At 43.9% G+C, this 22,471-nt stretch overlaps 2 protein-coding genes across 2 annotated transcripts in view; one reads left to right on the top strand and one right to left on the bottom strand.

The window, feature by feature from the left end:
• Window positions 1–4,332: 4,332 nt before the first annotated feature.
• Window positions 4,333–22,471, bottom strand: part of capn5a (calpain 5a) — a 41,831-nt gene continuing 23,692 nt past the window's right edge. Inside the window, exons 4-13 of the mRNA XM_034132794.1 lie at window positions 19,762–19,970; window positions 16,568–16,760; window positions 16,296–16,489; window positions 16,029–16,106; window positions 15,629–15,824; window positions 15,384–15,506; window positions 12,790–12,986; window positions 12,475–12,596; window positions 10,330–10,466; window positions 4,333–4,898 (exon numbers count right to left, since the gene is read on the bottom strand). Of these exons, the coding sequence (XP_033988685.1) occupies window positions 4,722–4,898; window positions 10,330–10,466; window positions 12,475–12,596; window positions 12,790–12,986; window positions 15,384–15,506; window positions 15,629–15,824; window positions 16,029–16,106; window positions 16,296–16,489; window positions 16,568–16,760; window positions 19,762–19,970 (1,626 nt within the window). The 3' untranslated portion in view covers window positions 4,333–4,721. The remainder of the gene's footprint in view (window positions 4,899–10,329; window positions 10,467–12,474; window positions 12,597–12,789; window positions 12,987–15,383; window positions 15,507–15,628; window positions 15,825–16,028; window positions 16,107–16,295; window positions 16,490–16,567; window positions 16,761–19,761; window positions 19,971–22,471) is intronic.
• The window catches only part of ompa (olfactory marker protein a), a 2,155-nt gene continuing 1,055 nt past the window's right edge, over window positions 21,372–22,471 (top strand). The window contains exon 1 of the mRNA XM_034132795.1: window positions 21,372–21,493. Coding sequence (XP_033988686.1) covers window positions 21,425–21,493 — 69 coding nt within the window. The 5' untranslated portion in view covers window positions 21,372–21,424. The remainder of the gene's footprint in view (window positions 21,494–22,471) is intronic.

Below are 22,471 nucleotides of genomic sequence, written 5' to 3'. Positions count from 1 at the left end.
TTTAAAGCCAACCAGTGGCAGCGCCAGATATTTTCTTTTGGGGGTGCTGTGGGGTAGCTTGACGTTTCATAGAGGGTGCTCAAACATGTAGGGTTTCCCATTAAGGTACCGGGCGCTACAGTGGAATGTTCTACTGCAACACTCCCCACACGCACAGTATACCCGCGACTGTTACAATGAAGGCTCGATAATCAGCTCACGGCATATAGGTGTAAGCAGGGGTAAAGTGCTATTTCTTTATAAGTGGGGGGTGGACCTAACATCCTCTAGGGGGGTCCGGGGGCATGCCCCCCCAGGGAGATTTCTTTTAAAATGTTGAAGTTAAAAGCATCAATCTGGTGCACTTTGAGAGCAAAATTAAGAGATCTATGGATACATCTCTCAACACCCATATGAAACAGAACTGTAAACAGATGTACTTTTTCTTTATGGATATTTTACTAATCACTTTTAAACTGTAGTCTTGTTTTACAGTCATATTGTATTTCATACCTGTTTTTCATTTATGCTTATTTTTTTATACCTATAATGATCATATAAACGTGTGCCTCAGAAATACTTATTTACATTAATCGTGACCAAACCGTTTTGAGACCCACTGAGATAACTTAGACTAAAGTTAACTATCTAAACACTGAGAGAGTCCTTTACTTCACCTGAGCTGAGGTTATCTTATCAGTCTGACAGGAGAGTTCTCCCTCCACCTTGTTGTTAGCTCCTTATATCCGTTAGCGTAGCTAGCACCAGATGCTAACCACAACGATCTCCGGTACCATTGTGCGCTCTCTCTCGCTCGCACACGCATGCACACAAAATGGCTCGTGCCACACACACAGAGCAGAGCTTGAATGAAACAGAGACCCAGAAGTAGGCTACTTGTACTGTACTGTAGCATATTATTTTCGAATCAATCCTTTTTCAAATTATGAATTTCACACATAAAAAAAAAGAATGACATACATTTCTTGGGGGTGCTATGGTTATCCTGGGGGGTGCTTCAGCACCCCCTAGCGCCGCCCTGGCGCCACCACTGAAGCCACCAATTAGGTAAAATGGTGTTTCTGACAAATGTTACGTCAATTAAAAAATGGTTATGCTTGCCAGGCAGGCACGTGCACACATATAAATCAAAGTGGGCTTGAGCCCCTGCCCTTTTTCTTCCTCCAGAGAAAGTGCCCTTTTTTTCCCCCTTTAATTTTTTTTAAATAAATGAATATATATCTACTGCTGTTTGGGCAGTTTCCCTTTCCAAAAATATATTGATTGAATACAAAATAAAAAGATCAGGTCGGGAGATTAGACTGTGAAGTTCCGATGCTCCCTCCCTCCAGGTCTCCTGCACAGCGGTGCGGACATCGGCAGTCACTTGACAGACAGGTAGCAGCACCTGAAGGTTGAAGGTTTGAAGGTGAGTGGTGATGAACAAATGACTAAGCTGCCAGTGCCTCGATTTTACAGCTAATTAGCCAAAAGACAAAAACAAGTAGGCCTAACTAAGGTAGGCTACTAGCTAATGGATAAGTTAGCTCAAGGTTTAGCTAAGGTAATTTATCATGGGCATACAAGCTAATGAACTGTACTTAAAGGTGGGGTAGGTAATTTTGGAGAAACCAGCTCGAGTGCGCTAAAATTTGAAAATACACAGCCGGAACAAATCTGCCACTTCCTTACAGAGCCCCTCCTCCAACACACACGAACGCGCACATGACCAATGAGGGCACGAGATAAGTGTGTGCACAGATGGAAGGCTGACAGGCAGGTAGGCCATCCAGTTATTTTAGCCGGGCCGGCTAAAATGATTGGTCGTGCTTTTTACAGTACTACGGCTTCCACAGAATTTTTTTTATGGATTTTTTGTCAAAGCACTTAAAGGTGGGGTAGGTAAGTTTGAGAAACCTGCTCGAGATACACTTTTTGTTATATTCCATGGAATGCTCTTAACATCCGATAGCAATGAATATCTTAAGTGCTTTGACAAAAAATCCATAAAAAAATGTCATCTGTGGAAGCCGTAGTACTGTAAAAAGTACAACCAATCATTTTAGCCGGCCCGGCTAAAAGAACTGGATGGCCTACCTGCCTGTCAGCCTTCCATCGGGGCACAAACTTATCTCGTGCCCTCATTGGTCATGTGCGCGTTCGTGTGTGTTGGAGGAGGGGCTCTATAAGGAAGTGGGAGATTTTCTCCGGTTGTGTATTTTCAAATTCTAGCGATCTCGAGCCGGTTTCTCAAACTTACCTACCCCACCTTTAAGATATTCATTGCTATCGGGATGTTAAGAGCATTCCATGGAATATAACAAAAAGTGTATCTCGAGCCGGTTTCTCAAACTTACCTACCCTACCTTTAAGGGGAGACACTACAGGTGAATACAGTAAAATGTGTATCTAATAACGTCATCACAATCGCCACATTGATATGCAAATTAGGCGTTAACTAGGCCTAATTAAAATGCGCTAATTTGCATGCAGTTACCAAGGCATTGCAGGTGAAAAGGATTAAACAAAAAACAAACAAAAAAACACATCACCTCACAACTTCCCCAGATAGTTACTTACGTTAAGTCAGCATTTTCCCCTGAAATGTTATGTTTAAATGCAGATTAGCTTTAAATCTATAGATGAATTCAGACATGGTAGTAAAACGAACACCATTTATTTGTGTTTTTGGAAGTTTTCTTTCCATTAGAGTGAAAGAAAACATGGAAGCAAAATAGACCAAAATAACAAAATGTACAAGTACACGAAAAATCGATCTTTTTATAAACAGTAACTTCATAATTTTGATTGTTGGCTGCTCATTTAATAACTATTAATTGTACTAGTTTGTTGTCTGCTCTTGTGCGTAGTGAATACTAAAGAAGTGTGAGGGTATTAAAATAAATTGGTCAGTAAGTCAGAGATGTGCAACTATATTTAACTTTTTGTTTTACATTTTTTTTTATAAATGATAATGGGAAGTGCCCTTTTTCTCACTTGAGCTCCTGCCCCCCAAAATGTCTGTGCCAGGGTTAGACATTTTAACCTGTTCCACTCTGAGCCTGTTTTTCAGGTCTCAGGCTCGAAAATGACATTCCCAGAACAAATGACCATATCTTCCCTTCTAAAAGGGTTAAATTAATAATCTTTTCTCAAAGTAATGATAAACCTGTGAGTTGGATGTAGAAGTGTCAGAATCAATATAAATGTTTTTTATTTTAAAGAAAATTCAGATTTTACATAGTAAAAAACTGTAAATTATAGTGTCCGTCCAAAAATTATTTTTTACAGATAGTGAAAACTACCCTTGGATGATGGGTTAGTAGACTAAAAGCTTTAGGAATCCAAAGTACAACATATAATAAGTACCCTGTATCAAGATTGATGCAAAACAAGTGAAATTTGACCTTTTTAGAGAGATTTAGCCAAAAACTGGGCCATCTGGGGTCATTTGGGTGGATTTGACCTATCTCTGGCCCCCCTTGCTCGATCTGGTTGGTTGACATACCCTTGTGACCGTTAGAGCCAATAGAATCGAAGGAGGAGACTCACATAGACACACATTATAAAGAAAAAATGTTGCCGCTTCGCGTGTGGAAAGCGAAACTAAACTGGAGGAATGTCTCCTTCTGGAGTTTGGAAACTAAAACGCAGTTGTATTGCTTATGGATTATCAGAAATAATTTCAAAGAAGGCACAGACACATAGGATGAACCTATGGATTAACTGCAGCATCGTTTTTTTATCGTTTTAATGCCATTGAAGACCACTTTTGACCAAGGTGAGCCATATTTACATGTTTAGCTTCTTGGCTCCACATGTGATGATGTACGCTTTCGTTGATAGCGTCGCGAATGTTTATCACTGAGTGTTGAGGTGGGCACCGTTAGATTCAGTGTCTCCAGGACACCAAAAAATAGTGTTTGGTTGTGCATCTAGGATAAGTAATAAGGGAGTTCTGAGTGAGTTTATGTGCCTTTGTCGGTCCCGTTTTTTCGATCGAGGCTAATTCAGAGGCTGAGTGCTAGCATTGTGGGTTTTTTTTGAAAAAAAAAATTAAAAAGATCAGTTAGCTGAGTTTCTTCCCGTTACATGGATATAACACATTCATAGTTTTATTCAATATTAAGATTCCTTAGACGTTGTTTCCTGCAAATGACGCGTTTATCCGCCCGGTACCGGGGGGAAGGCGTGAAACAGGTTAATCTGTCCTCTCTGTCGAGTTTTGTAAAAAGTTGAGAATTCTGTTTTAAACGTTTAGACAGACCAGGCAAAGCACGTTTATTTGTAGCGAACCCTTCAACAATGCAATACAAAGTGATGTACATGGGACAAGATATAAATGAGGCCATATAAAAAGACATGTAAATAGGCTTTTAATATTTAAAATTAAAGATGAAACAGAATAAGACATCAAACATTAGAGTAAACAAGACACTAAGTAGTGGTTAATAGAAAAAAAACTGTAAACCAGGTTTAAGAGCTAGCTAGGAATCGTTTGCAATCTCATGTTTTCAGAGAGACCCAGTACCCAGGTTCTGTAAATCATTTTTGACATTTTAAGGCATCAGGTTCCAACACAGCTCAGGTTCTCCTCTGATGATCTCACACACCCACAGCTGGATGTGTAATCTTTTATAAATGAAACTTCAAAAAAGTAAACCAATAAGGCCGATTATTTCCCCTTATAGTGTGGTAAAGCGATTCTTTGGTAAACGTTAGCTGACTGGACTTCCTGTGTGTCAGATGTTGGTGAGCACAGAGCTGCTCAGTATGGCAACAGTGAGGGTCCCCGGCAGGTCGTTGTCACGGCGATCGCCCTTGCCCCTCAGGTGGAGCGTCTGCTGGAAATGACCCTGCTCACCCGGCAGGGTCACCTGACCCAGGAAGGAGTCCATCAACACGTTGTGGTTGTAGATCTGAGGGAGAGTGAGAGGAATCCATGAGACCACAACACTCACAGTTCCCTCCAGCTGTGCTTTACTGCATACTACCCCATTTTTGAGGATTATTTTAATTATGGAACAAATACAGTGCTCTTGGTCAATCCAAAATGTTAATGAACCTCATACCTGAATATACAATAAAGCAGAGATGGAGTACTCGAGTCCTGGACTCGGACTCGAGTCGGACTCGAGTGCCGATTTTCGGGACTCGTGACTCGACTCGGACTCGCGCACTGATTGACGCGACTCGGACTTGGACTCGTGAATTCTCGCACACGATGACTTGGACTCGGACTCGGACTCGTGAATTATCGCGTACGCTGACTTGGACTCGGACTCGGACTCGTGCATTTTTCCCCCCACGATGACTCGGACTCGACTTGTACATTGACGCTCCGACTTGGACTCGGACTCGGACTCGAGCAAGTTTTCTATGGAGTCTGATGTCCTCTATCCTGGCGTGTGCACCGGTTGCGAGGCGAGTTCACGTACTGGGCCCCGCTATTCCAGTCTAAAGATGTCTAGAGACACACCCCGCATCGTGCTGTATGCTTTCACACATTCTGCTTCCACATTGGAAAAGAGCAGCGCAAAATGCTCTATGTGGAAACAATATTGAAGAGAAGGCTCCGTAACACATTACTCTAAACATCGAGTTCAGACATATAGGCTGTCTTGAACACTATCATCAGAGTAACGTGATCTAATCAATAAATAAAGATTCAGCCGATAACACGAAAGCACACGGCTACTTAACATGCAGAATGACGTCATTTTGCATGCTAAGTAGCCATGTGCTTTCTGGGGCTAAATCTTTATCAGTAAACCGATTTAACCGGTAAAAGTTCCTTCAAAATAAGAGTCCCGATCTTATTACTATCAAAATAAAAGTGCAAAACGAAAACTTTACCATAGGAAAATATTGGCATACAAATATAATCACTTCTCTAAAAGGTAACTCATTTTAAACATAGTTTATTTATATATAATAATAATAATAATATTAATATTAGTAATAAGCTTTATATTTGTATAGCACCTATTACAAGAATTGTAGCCAAACTGGCTTCACAGCAGTTCAATAGACAGATTAGTATAACATGACAGGATAAAAGCAATGTAGAGGAGCAGCTACATTTCAACACATATATCCACGAAGATTAATACATGAAGACTTGTGACTCGGACTTGACTTGGACTCTTCTTAGGTGACTCGGACTTGGACTCGGACTCGAACACAGGTAATGATGACTCGGACTCGGACTCGACTCGGACACTCCTTGGGTGACTCGGACTTGGACTCGGACTCGAACACAGGTAATGATGACTCGGACTCGGACTCGACTCGGACACTCCTTGGGTGACTCGGACTTGGACTCGGACTCGACTACGACTCTCCCTTGGTGACTCGGACTTGGACTCGGACTCGAAGAGTGGTGACTCGAGAGTGACTTGGACTCGTGAATTGGTGACTTGACTACAACACTGCAATAAAGTCAAAGTGAGGTTTTTTTCTTAGGAGAAAATCTATGTGTGCACAATTATTATGCAACTAAAGGAAAAACGAAAATGTTCCCATTTGACTGGTTTATTTTCATGTGTTTTAGTGAGAATAGTAAACAAACAACCAAAAATGTAAAAGAAATACCACGCAGTATACCAATATGGCCACCCTTCTCTTCAATAACAGTCACAATACTTCCATTGATGGAGTCTGTCAGTTTCTGGATCTGTTGACGATCAACCACAACCTCCCAGACTCTGTTCAGAGAGGAGTTTCCTTCACTGTAAATCTCCCTTTAAGAAGGGCCCACACGTTCTCTATATGGTTTAGGTCAGGTGAGGAAGGGTTTAGGTCAGGTGAGGAAGGGTTTAGGTCAGGTGAGGAAGGGTTTGGGTCAGGTGAGGAAGGGTTTGGGTCAGGTGAGGAAGGGTTTAGGTCAGGTGAGGAAGGGTTTGGGTCAGGTGAGGAAGGGTTTAGGTCAGGTGAGGAAGGGTTTAGGTCAGGTGAGGAAGGGTTTAGGTCAGGTGAGGAAGGGTTTGGGTCAGGTGAGGAAGGGTTTAGGTCAGGTGAGGAAGGGTTTAGGTCAGGTGAGGAAGGGTTTAGGTCAGGTGAGGAAGGGTTTGGGTCAGGTGAGGAAGGGTTTGGGTCAGGTGAGGAAGGGTTTAGGTCAGGTGAGGAAGGGTTTGGGTCAGGTGAGGAAGGGTTTAGGTCAGGTGAGGAAGGGTTTGGGTCAGGTGAGGAAGGGTTTAGGTCAGGTGAGGAAGGGTTTAGGTCAGGTGAGGAAGGGTTTAGGTCAGGTGAGGAAGGGTTAAGGTCAGGTGAGGAAGGGTTTAGGTCAGGTGAGGAAGGGTTTGGGTCAGGTGAGGAAGGGTTTAGGTCAGGTGAGGAAGGGTTTAGGTCAGGTGAGGAAGGGTTTGGGTCAGGTGAGGAAGGGTTTAGGTCAGGTGAGGAAGGGTTTAGGTCAGGTGAGGAAGGGTTTGGGTCAGGTGAGGAAGGGTTTAGGTCAGGTGAGGAAGGGTTTGGGTCAGGTGAGGAAGGGTTTGGGTCAGGTGAGGAAGGGTTTGGGTCAGGTGAGGAAGGGTTTGGGTCAGGCGAGGAAGGGTTTAGGTCAGGTGAGGAAGGGTTTGGGTCAGGTGAGGAAGGGTTTAGGTCAGGTGAGGAAGGGTTTAGGTCAGGTGAGGAAGGGTTTAGGTCAGGTGAGGAAGGGTTTAGGTCAGGTGAGGAAGGGTTTAGGTCAGGTGAGGAAGGGTTTAGGTCAGGTGAGGAAGGGTTTAGGTCAGGTGAGGTGAGGAAGGGTTTAGGTCAGGTGAGGAAGGGTTTAGGTCAGGTGAGGAAGGGTTTAGGTCAGGTGAGGAAGGGTTTAGGTTAGATGAGGAATGAGCGGTGTTGCGGAGAAACTCAGCGACGTAAAAGGCCGTGTGGGTCATAAGAAGGCACGTGAACGGTTACGTCATGACGCAATAATTCACCTTTGAACCTGCATCTGTAACAATGAGTGGACCAAAGAAAAGAAAAGTCGACAATGTTAATGAGGAGTGGACAGCTAAATATGTTTTCACCGAAGTGCGATATAAGGCTGTATGTCTTATTTGCCAAGAAACCGTTGCAGTTTTCAAAGAATACAATATCAGCCGCCACTTTTCCACCATCTGCTACTGGCCCGGCCCGTCTGTCAAATTTTAAAACTCATAGTGGCCCCGAGCCAAAAAGTTTGCCCACCCCTGAACTAGCTCATCTTGAATAAAACCAGCCCATACCAGCACCCACCTCCACCTTGCTGTCACTGAGTGGAAGTGGAGCTCTGGGCCCGGTACTGATCCAGCCACCCATCCATCTGGTCTGTCCAGAGTCACCCTCATCTCATCAGTCCAGAAAACCTTTAAAAAATCTGTCTTCAGATATTTCTTGGCCCTGTCTTGATCTCATGTGTCTTGTTCAGTGGGGGTTTCAGCCTTCCTTCCCTATGCCATGCCTCTGAACACCTGAGACTTCTGGGCCCTCAGGTAGGTCACAGTTCTGGAGTATGACCGCACTGGAGGATAATGGCTTCCTGGTGGCTTCCCGTTTGATTCTTCTCAGATCTTTGGCACTTCATTTGCGTCTTCTTTTCTCCATATGTTTCTTGCGACCCTGTTGACTATTTGCAACAAAACGTTTGATGGTTCTGTGATCACCAATATCTTAGCAATTTCAAGAGTGATGCATCCCTCTGAAAGACATTTTAAAATGTTTGAGGAAAAGAAGCTGCCTAATATTTATACACACCTTCATGTAGGGTGTTGATCTCCTTAGGCCACACCCTCCCTCATTACAGAAATACTCATCACCTGATATCCTTAGATCCAATACGCATTCAAGTTCATACAGCTTGGAGGTGGAAAATATGCATAAACATGATAACATGGTCAACATACTCACTTGCCAAATAATGTTGCACACAGTTCACATCTCAGAGGAAATATTGCTCTTTTAACTACCCTACATTTGTCTGACAGCTTTAGTCACCTTTATATTATTAACAAAAGTATATATCAACTAATACATCTCAATGTTAGATAAGCTACATAAAGTTTATAAAGTAATTCAAATGAGTTCCCCCTTTACCAGCTGCAACAATAAACTGAGTTACACAGTGACATAGTGTTGCTGTAAAGTGGTATAGCTACTTTTACTTAAATAAAACATCTGAGAAAATCCTGTAAGCCTTACTTGTACCCCTTTCACACCAACACAACTCCGGTTCAAGCTCCGTGCTAGAGCTTTTCAGGTTCAGAACCGGTACTTCGTTTTAGCTCCGGCTCTTTTCACACCACTCAGAGCCCGACTGGTGCTGCCGCTGCTGCGTCATGACGTCACCGTTTACATCGCTGATTTTCTCCCCAACGGAGCTCACAACAACAACAACAACGGGGGACTGCGTCGGGTCGATGATCGTGTTGCTTTTAATCATACGAAGCCAGATTAAATTAAATAACGACTTCTCCAACCTTATACTTTTCTCCAGAGTGCCGTGGTTCATTGTTTATTAATGTGTTTCAGCAGCATTTAGCGACCGCTGCAGTGCTGGCTGCTCTTCCACGGGAGTCTATTCTCCCGTTAGCTCCGGGTTAGCTCACACGGCTCTAAAGTATTCACTGTCTGACTGTCACACAAGCAGCTGATACATATCCCCAATTCCCCTTAAGTGAATGTGTGTCAGTCTGAATTGACGCTGTTTGGCATCACAACGCTGCTATGAAAGTTTCTCTGGTATAACATGGGTGATGTTAGCATAGCAACCGAAGCTAAACTGACTACTTGCTAAGCAGTTTTCTACAGGCACTTTTTACCGGCGTATTTTTCATTATGATTCTACTTGTGATAGTCGGACATGACAACCTGTGCAGCCCATGTATTGATTCCATCCGATAGCTGCTATAATAACAAACTAAACGTCTGCCTGCTCTCCACAATGATCAATAACAGCGAACGGATGGTCAAAGTAAGGTACAAATAAACAGAATCACACGAAGCCTGGTTAGTGTTGCCTGACTTTATAAAGTGTGTTTTTTTTAACAAGTGTGTGGTTGCGTTCTAGTCACTTTGCTCAGCACTACTGCTTGTTACAACTTTTATTTGCCGTACTCGCCTTAACTGTTAGCTCAGGTTAATCTCGCCCCCCTCCGACGTAAGCGTGACGTATGCGGTTCTTGCTTCTAGACGGACAACTTTTTGGTGCTCGAAACGAACCGGATTCCGGAGCTTAGAGGCGGCTCCGCTGCGGTGTGAACAGGAAAACCCGGTGCTTTTCAAGCTCCAGCTCCGAACCGGCCCTGAAACACCGTTGGTGTGAATGGGGTATTAGAGACCATCTATCACACACACACAGAGACGAACAGAGACGAACACAGACACACACACCTCGATGCTGATTGGCTGGTTGGATTTCTTCCTGTAGAACAGCCCCTTGGTGTCGAAGTCTGGGCTGCGTGTGTCTTTATGGACCGGAGAGCGAACCTTCTCTCCTTCACACCGAATGATCACGTAAGGGTCAGACGCTGCAGACACACACACACACACACACACACACACACACACACACACACACACACACACACACACACACACACACACACACACACACACACACACACACACACACACACACACACACACCTTTGTTATGTGCTACTGTATGTAAGATAAGGAAATTATGTTATGTCTTGAGCTGATTTTTGATCTTATCTTTTTTTATACTGTGCAGACACTTAAGTATCCATTGGACATGCATGGCAGCAGGAATAAGAACATGTCCTTGTATTGATCATTGAGGTGTCTAATATTTTAATTAAGAATGAAATATATAAATACAGGTCCTGCATCTGGCTGCTCTACTTTCAGCCGTAATGTGCTGCTATGATCCAGTCACTGAACCTACAAAGCTGCAGTGCCATCTACTGGCACAATACAACAGTGCTGGACACAGTATGCACATATTCTAAGTGCCTCAAAAACACTCCATGCACCTGCAAAATATGATGTATTGTTCATATTATTTCATAAGAAATTGCCAGAAAAAAATCTGAAATATATTAAAAGATGTTTCAAAAGGTTAAAAACAATTCTATAGTTCTACAATTTTGACAGAAAATCTCTATCCTCTTCTCCTCTCTGTCCTCCTCTCTGTCTCCCTCTCTGTCCTCCTCTCTGTCCTCCCTCTGTCCTCTCTCTGTCCTCTCTCTGTCTCCCTCTCTGTCCTCCTCTCTGTCCTCTCTCTGTCCTCTTCTCTGCGGCAGTGTCTGTAGGGGATTGGACTTAGGTCCAAAAAATACGGAGTGTGGACTGGTACTGGAGAGGAGCCAGTTCACCTCCTGGGCCACTGCCGAAGTGCCCTTGAGCAAGGCACCTAACCCCCAACTGCTCACTGGCGCCGGCTAGACTGGCTGCCTCTGCTCTGACCTCTCAACTGCATGTGCATGTATGTGTATTTGTATATGTATGTGCATGTTGTAAAAAGTGTGTACTGTGTGTACTGTATTACCTGTATAAAAACGCATGTGTGTGTACGACAGAGTGGAAACTGAATTTCCCCCTCGGGGGATTAATAAAGGTCCATCTTCTTGTCCTCTCTCTGTCCTCTCACTACTCGGAGGGTTCTTCAGTCTCCTCCAGCTCTCTGGTTGGCTGACACACTGTTTGAGTCCAGAACCATCCTAAGGGCTGCTGAGAGGAAATGGTGGAAATCCAAACACCTTGATGACCTCCATTCCAATCAAGCTCTCCTGTCCTCTTTCCCACACTACACCTCTCCTCCACTCCCTCCACTGGCTGCCAGTAGCTCCAAGAATCATCTTCAAGACCCTGATGCTGGCCCACCGAGCTGTGAAGGGAACAGCTCCTTCCTACATCCAGGCATTGGTCAAACCACACTCCAGCATGTGCACTTCGCTCTGCGTCAGCCAATCAGCTTGCTACTCCATGACTGCGAGTGGGACCCAGGTCCCCCTCAAAAACACGCCTGTTTGCTCTCCTGGCTCCTAAATGGTGGAATGAACCTATTGACATCAGGACAGCAGAAACTCTGCATATCTTCCGTCGCAAACTGAAAACGCATCTATTTCGACTGTAACTTGGTAATTAAGTCATTGTTGAGGGAAAAAACAAACATAAAAACACAAAGCCGTTGTTGAGTTAATTTAGGCCTTGTATCTGATTCACCAGCTCTTACTACAGTATGATTTAGTTTGAAGTGAATATATCTGCACTTTCCTTGTTGTTCGGAGTTTGATTCTTTATGGTTTTTGCATTTATTGTAAGTCGCTTTGGATAAAAGCGTCAGCTCAATGAAATGTAATATGAGTAATATGTAATATATGTGTAGAATGTGTGACTAATGTCAGGGAAATAGGATAAATCTGGCAGAAAAATATGTGAACATTGTTGAAAAATCGTCCAAAAAAGAAATGCCAGAAAAAGAGGTGAAAGATGTTGATGGTTTTAAAGTAAACACATTTTCTGTTGTACCTCCAGGGTAATTATTGAGTCATGAAAAAAGTAAACACCTACCTCCATCAGAGTCTTGTCCTGCGATTCCAGTGGCCTGCAGGATGTGGACCTGCGTGACCAGAGAGGGGTACCCACACAGCCCGGACCAGCAGGTCTGGGGGGGCTCGTGTAGAGTCAACTCTCTACAGGTGGGACACACACACACACACACACACACACACACACACACACACACACACACACACACACACACACACACAGAAAAACAAATACAAAAATTAAAACTACTTTGCCGGTCTGCTGAACAACAAACACTGAAACAGTCGCATCTAAAAGGACAAAAGCTGTCTTCAACCTGAAGCCAGAGGTTCCTACCTGCAGTCGGACGGCACGTCGGTGAAGGTGCGCAGCAGGAAGTCTCCCTCCAGCCCGGGGTCGAAGGTGGTGGGTATGATGACGTAGCGGCCCTCTTTCAGGTCGATGCGTATGAACACAGACCTGGAGTTAATGAAGGCACTGCCTCCAACCTTCTGCTGGGTCACATGCATACGGTAGGTCCTGTTCAGCTCCACCTGAACACACAGTCCAGAGCACACACACTTTGATAAAGGCTTAGCAGTATTTGGGTTAAGTATTGTATTCAAACTGGCAGATGGGGTTGAGCCATACACTGTATTCTAGGGATGTTAAGATTCACCGATTCGCATCGGTGCACCGGCATAAACGTTCAAGATGCGAGTGCACCGGTTGAAAGAGTGCACATCGGCTACAGTTTGGGTTGAACTCGCGATGCATCGATTGTAGCGTCTTTGCATCGGTAAAAAACCGATTCATTCATATAATATCCCCTCATCCTGTCAGCACTCAGCAGAGATGATCTTTGATCTTTGCTTCGCACTACGGAGGCCGAGAGTCTCAGTTCAACACACATGGAAGTCGAGGAGAAAGAGAAACACAGCGCACCGAAAAATACCTACAAATCAAACGTTTGGCAACACTTCGGATTTTTCAAGAAAAACGGACAACTTCACAAATCGCAAGCAAATTGTAAACGATGCCGTGCCGCTTTAAAGTACACAAGTAGTACGAGGAACTTAGCGACGCACATAAAGAGGCGACATGGGGTCTGCGGCTGAAAAGAGAAACCTGAAAGTTAGACATATGAGTTAAATCACTCATCACTCACTCAGTGAGGTGTTCTGTCAGAAAGAGTGGTGTTTAGTTTACAGCAGCCTGTGACTGCCAATAATAGTTTAAATGTCTTCCTTACAATTGTAAGCAGTTATGAAATACCTGTTTGTGAAAGGTCCAAGTGGTTTTTTTTTTAAGGTAAAAAAGAAACAGCATAATGCGCAGTACTAGCAGAGAGAACCAAATATGTGAAGCACTATTTGTTAATTTATGATTTGCTGCATATAAGGAATAAAACAAAATCCTCTGTCGTACCATATTGAAGTATCATTATTTTGCATCGTGTTGAATCACATCGTACCGCCCGAATCGCATAATGTTGAATCAAATTGTGTCGCAACAGGGGTGAATCGTATCGCACCGCCCGGTGCTTCTAATGTATCGTTAATGTATCGTATCGTTGGCAATGTATGGAGATGCACATCGCATCGGCCTCAGTGATGGAGATGCACATAGAATAGATTGTATTCATAATGGACGACACAAGCTTCACAGTGACGCCACCCACCAGTCATGGCAACTGATATCATTAAAACAGGTGGGTAAATAATAACCCCACAGTTGTCATAAATATAATTTTGCTATAGAGACCCAACACGGCTGCAGCATGTTAGCATTTTTATTTCTGCTGTTAAGTTATTTGAATAGGGGGGTCCTTGGATGAATGTCAATCTTTGACACACACTGTGAGCTTCATTGCTCAGCCCCGAGGTGCTGCTGGGATTGACCCCACCGTGCTCAACTATGATTGGCTGTGTGCCTCATCAGACCTTAAATCCAACCATCAAAAAAGCACAGCAGAGGATGTTCTTCCTGAGGCAGCTGAAGAAATTCAACCTGCCAAAGACGATGATGGTGAACTTCTACACCTCCATCATGGAGTCCATCCTCACCTCCTCCATCACCATCTGGTACGCTGCAGCTACAGCCAAGGATAAGGGCAGGCTGCAGCGTGTCATCCGCTCTGCAGAGAAGGTGATCGGCTGCAATCTGCCATCCCTCCATGACCTGCATGCCTCCAGGACCCTGAGGCGGGCAGGGAAGATAGTGGCCGACCCCTCCCACCCTGGACACGAACTGTTCGCCCCCCTCCCCTCTGGCAGGAGGCTGCGCTCCATCAGGACCAAAACCTCTCTTCACCTGAACAGTTTCTTCCCCTCCGCTACCGGCCTCTTAAACAAGGCCCGGCCCCCCCCCACTGACACTTTACCTCTGCCACATCATAGACTATATGCATTACATTAATGGACACAATGTTCCTACTCCTTTCTGCACATATTCTGATTTCACATTTCATAGTTTATATGCAAAAATTCACTCATAGCATTCTATTTCCATGTAAATTACTGCTTTATTTTATTTGTATTTTATTGCTATTTAACTGTATTTTATTACGGTGTAAAAGATTTTGTGTTTTATATTAGATTTCTTGTTTTTTATATTTTATGTATGCACCATGACATCAAGTCAAATTCCTAGTAATAACTAGCAATAAACCTGTTTCTGATTCTGATTCTGATTCTGATTCTGATATCACATATAGGTCAAACCAAGAAAATTACTCCTTAAGTACATTTTCCCAAAGATGTTTTCTTTCATATAGGTATTTGTATGTCAAGTGTTTAGTTTATGTCATTCAATATAACAGCCATGCAATTAAACCCCGCCCCCAAAAATCATGATATTCAGTTTAGTCCTGGAGGATTTTGAGATGACACACCCACACACACACACACACACACACACCCACACACACACACACACACACACACACCCACCCTGTGTAATTCGAAGCCGATGGCCATGTTTTCTCCGCGGCCCTCTCTCAGCGTGGCTCTGCGGTCTTTCTGCTGCAGACAGATCAGCACCTCGTCCTCCGGCTTCTTCACGTCAAACACATACTGCACCACAGAGAACAGACACACATAGAGTTCATCTATTTCAGAGTTTCACTAACACAATGCACACAGTCATGCATAATACCAAATCTGAGAACAGATGAACTGATAACAGGGAATAACACCTGTGGGTTCTGGAGGAAGGAGTGCTTGTTGTTGGTGCAGCCCCCCGCTCGGTTGATGAGCGGGTCGTCATGGCAGCGCCAGGAGCCCCGGATCACAGCCTCCTCCCAGGTCTTATGCAGACTCAGGTAGGACGTGTTGATGAGACGACACAGTATCAGGTCTGTGAAGTTAGCTATAAAGTCATCAAATGTCATCCTGAAGGAGAGGACAGAGAGAAGGGGGGGTAAGAATGTATTATTTATTTTTAGTAACATTAATTTACTGTGTTATCAGCGAGGAATTTATGATCAAATATATTTAGAAAAGAACATGTGAAATGACCGAAGTATTTTTCTATAACAGATGAACAGATTGTAAGCCTATGCCTGTGTGTGCCAGCAGGGGGCAGTGTAAACTCACCAGAACTCTCCATCATCCTGCACAGTGACGCCGATCTTCTCCCTCTCACTATTACTCACCTTCTTCCACTCTTCAGAGCTGCAAACACACACAAAAAAGCTTTATTTCTACTCTTATAACATAATATGGAAATCAAACCGATATGTGTAGAGTATTTTCACTGGGCAGAATTAAAGGGTCAGACAGTTTGTCGTCCAATAACAAGTTCAAACCGTAGCTTTTGAATCCTAAATGATTTACAAATGTGTAGAAAATATGTGTTTTTACCTGTCGCTCCAGGGTCCATTCCACTCTTTCTCTCCCCAGGGGTTTCTCATGCGGATCATGGTGAGTTTGTCTGACCTGAAGTAGGCCATAAGGCCGTGGCCCAGCCTCACCCTGCGCACATCTGTCACAGCGTAGGCGTGGCCCTTCACCAGGCCGCAGGACAGCTTGGCCTCCATGTCCGCTGCAGTAGTTGCCTGGAACAACAGTCAGTTAATCATTCCTAAATCAATGTATTCCCTCTTTCAGCCAGCGTGTGTTTGTGCGCTCCTCACCTTGATGGAGCAGCTGATGAGGCCTCCTCTGTCATGGACCTTCAGGACTCTCTCAAACAGCTCGCTGCGCTTCTCTTCATCTTCTTTAAACCCATTCTCTGTCAAGTCCATCGGCTCAGACACCCCGCCGGTAAAATCCACCAGAGCGTCAGCTGTGTTGCCCCCATCAAGCGCCTCGTAGCACCCACACATCCTTAATGACACACACAAGCTCAACACTTACACACACAACTTGTAATAATACATAGTATTCATGCTGATTCTATCCTGTTTCTCCAACCAAATGCACAAAATAGTTTTCTTTGTCAAAAAAACATCATACATTTAGAAAATAGTCTCTTTAAAGCCTAATCCATAACACACACTCCACATCAAGTGTTTGTCCCAACAATTTCCTTCGGGATAAATAAAGTCTTATCTTATCTTATCTTATCTTATCTACTGCTTTGAAATCAAAACTGCTCCACCAGCTGAACATTTGCTCAAAGAACGTTGTCAACCCTGTGAGAGACTCGATGAGTCAGCATACCATAATAACCTAGGGAGTCTGTCCAACATCATCTCTGACCCAAACCATGTTCTGAACAGTGAATATAAATTGTTGCAATGTAATCAGAGATGCAGGGTCCCGTGTTTTAATGAAGTCAAACTGAAGACCCCCGTTGTGCTTCAGTTAACCCTAACAGCAAATACAGAGTTAAAGGTCCCATGACATGCTTTTCCGGTTATTACCCGTCCCCTTGTGTGTTATGTAGCTTTGTCTGCATGTAAACGGTCTGCAGAGTCACAAACCCTCAAAGTACACCCTGTAGCGAGTACAACTCTAACACAGAAAATACCTGTCTGTGCTGCCCCAGAACGCCTCGTTGGACATTTTTCTTTTTCCATTTTTTTCCCCCTGAGTATAGTGACGTAACGCTGCGGAGCTCCGTACACACACACACACACACACACACACACACACACACACACACACACACACACACACACACACACACACACACACACACACACACACACACACACACACACACACACACACACACACACACACACACACACACACACACACACACACACACACACACACACACGCACGCACGCACGCACGCACGCACGCACGCACGCACACACACACACACACACTCACTCGGAGCTCAGGCTGTGAGTGTGTGTGTGTGCTCAGGCTGAGCTCCACGGTGTCTCGCAGACCCCACACAGCAACCAGGAAACGACACCAGTAACCCAGCTCACACTGTCCGCTCCTCGAGCCTCAAAGGGCGGGGCAGCGAGCCCCGCAACGTCCCGCCAACACGGCACCCAGACCCCACGCAGCATTCTCCTCTGTTTGTCATTACTGGTGTCATTTTCTGGTTGCTAACAAACGCCATTGTAACACATAAACACTGATGTTCCGCTGTAACGGTGGTGGACTCATCAGAACAGAGTGGGCGAGCTGACCAATCAGAGCACAGTGGGCTCATAGGGAGGGGGGCAGGAGCTCCAACAAGCCGTGTAGGACAGAGAGTGAATACACATACTATACAGAGATGCTGTATGAGAAACCAATGTGAGTTTGGAACATTGAACAATGTAAATCTATTCTAGTAGACCTCAACAATGGAATTATGATCAGTAGAAATGGCCATGACATGGGACCTTTATATCCCAGATCAAATTTACGATAAAGGGTTGACCCTTGAGTTTCTCTCAGTTATTGAGTTATATAAATCAAATGGATTATTATTATTATTATTATTTATTATTGTGATGTTATGTTAAATGTTAGTTTTTCTTGTATTGTGTCTTACAGCTCATCCAGAATGCAGCGGCTCGTCTGGTCTTCAACCTTCCTAAATGTTCCCACACCACACCGCTCCTCCGCTCCCTTCACTGGCTTCCAGTACCTGCTAGAATCCACTTCAAGACACTGGTACTTGCGTACCATGCTGTGAATGGATCTGGCCCTTCCTACATCCAGGACATGGTTAGACTGTACACCCCAGCACGTGCACTCCGCTCTGCATCAGCCAAACGGCTCGCTGCACCCTGCGAGGGGGACCCAAGTTCCCATCAGCAAAAACACGTGGGTTTGCTATCCTGGCTCCAAAATGGTGGAATGAGCTCCCCATTGAAATCAGGACAGCAGATAGCTTACACATCTTCCAGAGCAGACTGAAAACTCATGTCTTTCGACTCCACTTCAAGCAATAAAATTACTAACAAAGCACTTATATACTAACAAAGGACTGGTTTATCCAGTTGAGTAGCACTTGAAATGTTTTGGCTCTATGAAACCTGATGTACTTATATGATTCTGTTTTCTTCAAGTTTGTATCTTGTTGGTCGAATGCACTTATTGTAAGTCGCTTTGGATAAAAGCGTCAGCTAAATGCAATGTAATGTCATGTAACCATCTGTCCTTGTTAATGTTGGAGCTGCTGTGACGAAGGCCTGTTCGCAAAAGGCCTGTTAGCCAGTTCCTTGATTCCAGCGCCCTTGCTCAGACACTTTCCATTCTGAAAGTCAGCCTTCATTTCAATCTCAACTGCACATTTGTAACGTTTTGTGAGGGTATTGTGACAAAACCTGACCAGACACACAACCTGGTTATACTCTACACATAACAGTATATATTTATTCAATCCTTTCAATATTACAATTTATTTATTTTATCACTACTACACTACAACAGTATGATATTTTATATATTTTTAATACAAATTGTAGTTTATTCCTACTGTGATGGAAACTTCTGAAACAATGGAGACAGGACTCAGAGAGACACGGGGAGAGCTGAAACTTTGATGGCAAACACTGCAGGTTTTTTGGAGCTTCAGCCGGAGGATTCACAAGACAGGTGCTGAGACACGAGTTGACACAGCGGTTGCCAAACCAATTCTGAACATCTCTACCCTAGACCTATGTATTTAGTTCTGAGAGAATAATCAACATTGTGCATAACAAGATAAAGCACTATAACCTCTATCAGCTGACGCCAACAGGCAGGAACAGGGAGACAAAACACTGAGAGCACAGCACCAAAGGTTGCAGGCCTGCGACAATGAGGGCAGTACAAACTGATAAACTGGGTCAAAGGTATGGGCCTAGGAAAATATTTCCCCAACACCTACAGCTAATTTATGTAGTGTTATGTATTTGATTTGAATGGTTGTGACTTGCTGAAGTCTTACTTGGCGTAGGCCTTCTCCACCAGCGCGCTCCAGAATTCCCTGCTGTCGTTGGAGTGACAGTACACCAGTTCTCCGCTCACCGTGGGCAGCCGGTCGTCGATCACCACGTCCACCCACTCACCGAACCGCCAGAACCGGAAGTGGAAGATCCCGGCGTAGGACTCCGGTTTCTCCTCCTCCCACTCCTGGTCCTTCCAGTCAGGGATCACCTGAGAAGAAACAGAGAGAACATGTGGTCAACGTCTTGTCAAAGCTCAGGTTTTACAGTTTGGATCCAATTATATCCACTCCTGTACTTGATGAACACATGGTGGCTGGACTTGAGAAGACTGAGAGTAAAGAAGTAAATGACATAATTAAATCTAATATTTTGTTCAGATATTATGCCATAACAACAAAAGTTACATTACATCGCTTAGTGGGCAATTTTCCGCGAGAACGTCCTCAGACACCCAGTCTGTAACGCTGCAAATACAAGAGCTTTCATCAGAGGGCCATAGGCTCCATCGCCGTAGTGTAACCTCAGTCTGTGACAGATAGAGACTTAACAGAAATGTATTCAGAAAGAAAATCTTAGGGATTATTGTTTTATATTCACCTCAAGACATAATCACCTCTGTACATTTTATATTCGTTTGTTTCTGAAAAGTAAAAACCATCTGGCTTCCACTTGTTTCCCCTTAATCAACCCGAGGCTGTACACTTGCTAACAAGGGAGTGCCATCCACCCATATCCTGAGCTAAGATCCCTACTGACCACACACACACACACACACACACACACACACACACACACACACACACACACACACACACACACACACACACACACACACACACACACACACACACACACACACACACACACACACACACACACACACACACACACACACACACACACACACACACACACACACACACACACACACACACACCTCAGTTAAGTGAGTGATATAAATAAATAACTGGTCCACTGAGCTACGACAAGTTGAGCTCCCAGAAGCCCTCAGGAAACTCCCAGAGTTCCCTCTGGTACGTCATCAGCGCATCCTGTTGCCTAGCACCCCCACACATCACCCACCTCCGTAACACCTAAAAAAAAAGGCTAGGAAGCATTATCGTTTGATATGCAGACATTTCAAATCCGATCCACAGTATTCAAACTAAATGTATTCAACTGCAGCAGATACGTGACAGCATGGTTTGGAGTTTATACTATGGAAACATAGTAATATGCAGTTCTTACATGATAGCGCAAATGTTCATATGAAATGCATATTATAAACACATTAAGGAATAAAGTACATGTGTGCCTGTTTCTGCAGAGAGATGAGCAGTGCTGAACACTAACTGACCGTCTGTTTTTGCATTGATCCCATCTCCCAATGCACCCCCCCCCCTCCCCTCATGTCATGTTGCTAATCAATGCATTCTAACTAAACTTCCCCGAGGGCAAGAGGGGGTTAGTGAGGACAAACAGAGGAAGTGCCAATCTGTGGTGGAAAGAGTTGGAGGGGAGGAGAGACAGAGGAGACAGTGAGCCTATGAGGAGAGAGAGGAGAGGGAGTAAAGAGTGAAATCTGCTCCATCTCTCAAAGCATCCATCAGGACAGGCTGCTCTACACTTTCTTTAAGCCAGGATTAGAACTACAGGTAGGACATGGAAAACGCTACAGCCCCCTCCAACACCTTGGAGCTGGTGTTTAAAGAAGACACTGCACTGACAGAGGTGAGGCTCGCACTTTCAAATCACAACTTCTCAACTCCTGTGTTTTCTTATTTTACCTGATAAAACATATTGCTTAATGCACAAGGACTAAATCTAACATGGCAGGGTTTTATTTGCACATTCTAGGGTTCGTTAACATCACAGGAGAACCTTTGTAGCTTAGACTACTGATGATGTTAAACACGGATATATCGAAGAAATATATATAATGAGGAAAAAACTAAAGACACATAGTGAGGAGTGCATTACTTCCTTTGTTGTTGGTCGACTTTTCCAAGTTTGGTTTGTGGAGATTCATCCTACTTTTATCCAAAGTGTTCTCCCTGCTCTGCTCACTCTTCATAACCTCTGTCCAGAAAGTGTTCTATGATTTTCCTGTTCATTTGAATGTCCCAGTTGTGTTGATCAATAGAGGAGTTGAAACACTCACTACTCAAAACAATTGCAAATTCATTAACCAGTTTTCAGTCAATGCTGCTTCATAGCTTCACAATGTGAGGATTGCTTCACTTTCTACATCCCACTTCTCTGTACTTTGGATTTGTTTGTTTCATCAACAGAATGTTAGTTTGAAAGCATGGATTATCTAGCCCAATGTAAATATTCAGCCTTTTGCTGCTTTCTATTGATTTTTGTAGGTTTTGAACTGATAGAACGGGGGGGACAAATATAATATGTGTCATCAGGCTCTATGCAATTGTGATTGCCTTATTTATCAGGATATCTTTGTGGTGCACCTGGAAGCTGTCAAGGTAGCAATATAGTCCTGTACCTGAACTGACCACTATTCAAAAGATCTAAAAAGATCCAAAAAAATGTAATTTGCCAGAACTTCTACAACATGCTTCTTGGTTTGTTATTATGGTGTATAGTCTGTATAGTATTTCAAAGAGGAGTTCCAGGAGTTGAAGTCTGTGCTGTGAGCTTTGGCCTCGTCCTTCCCTCTCCACCTGGTAATATCATCTCTACCTGCTCTGC

The sequence above is a fragment of the Trematomus bernacchii genome, unplaced genomic scaffold (assembly GCF_902827165.1).
Source record: "Trematomus bernacchii unplaced genomic scaffold, fTreBer1.1, whole genome shotgun sequence".
Lineage (NCBI taxonomy): Eukaryota > Metazoa > Chordata > Actinopteri > Perciformes > Nototheniidae > Trematomus > Trematomus bernacchii.
The sequence above is the reverse complement of the archived record's forward strand: the minus strand, read 5'-3'. Positions and strand labels throughout refer to the sequence as shown.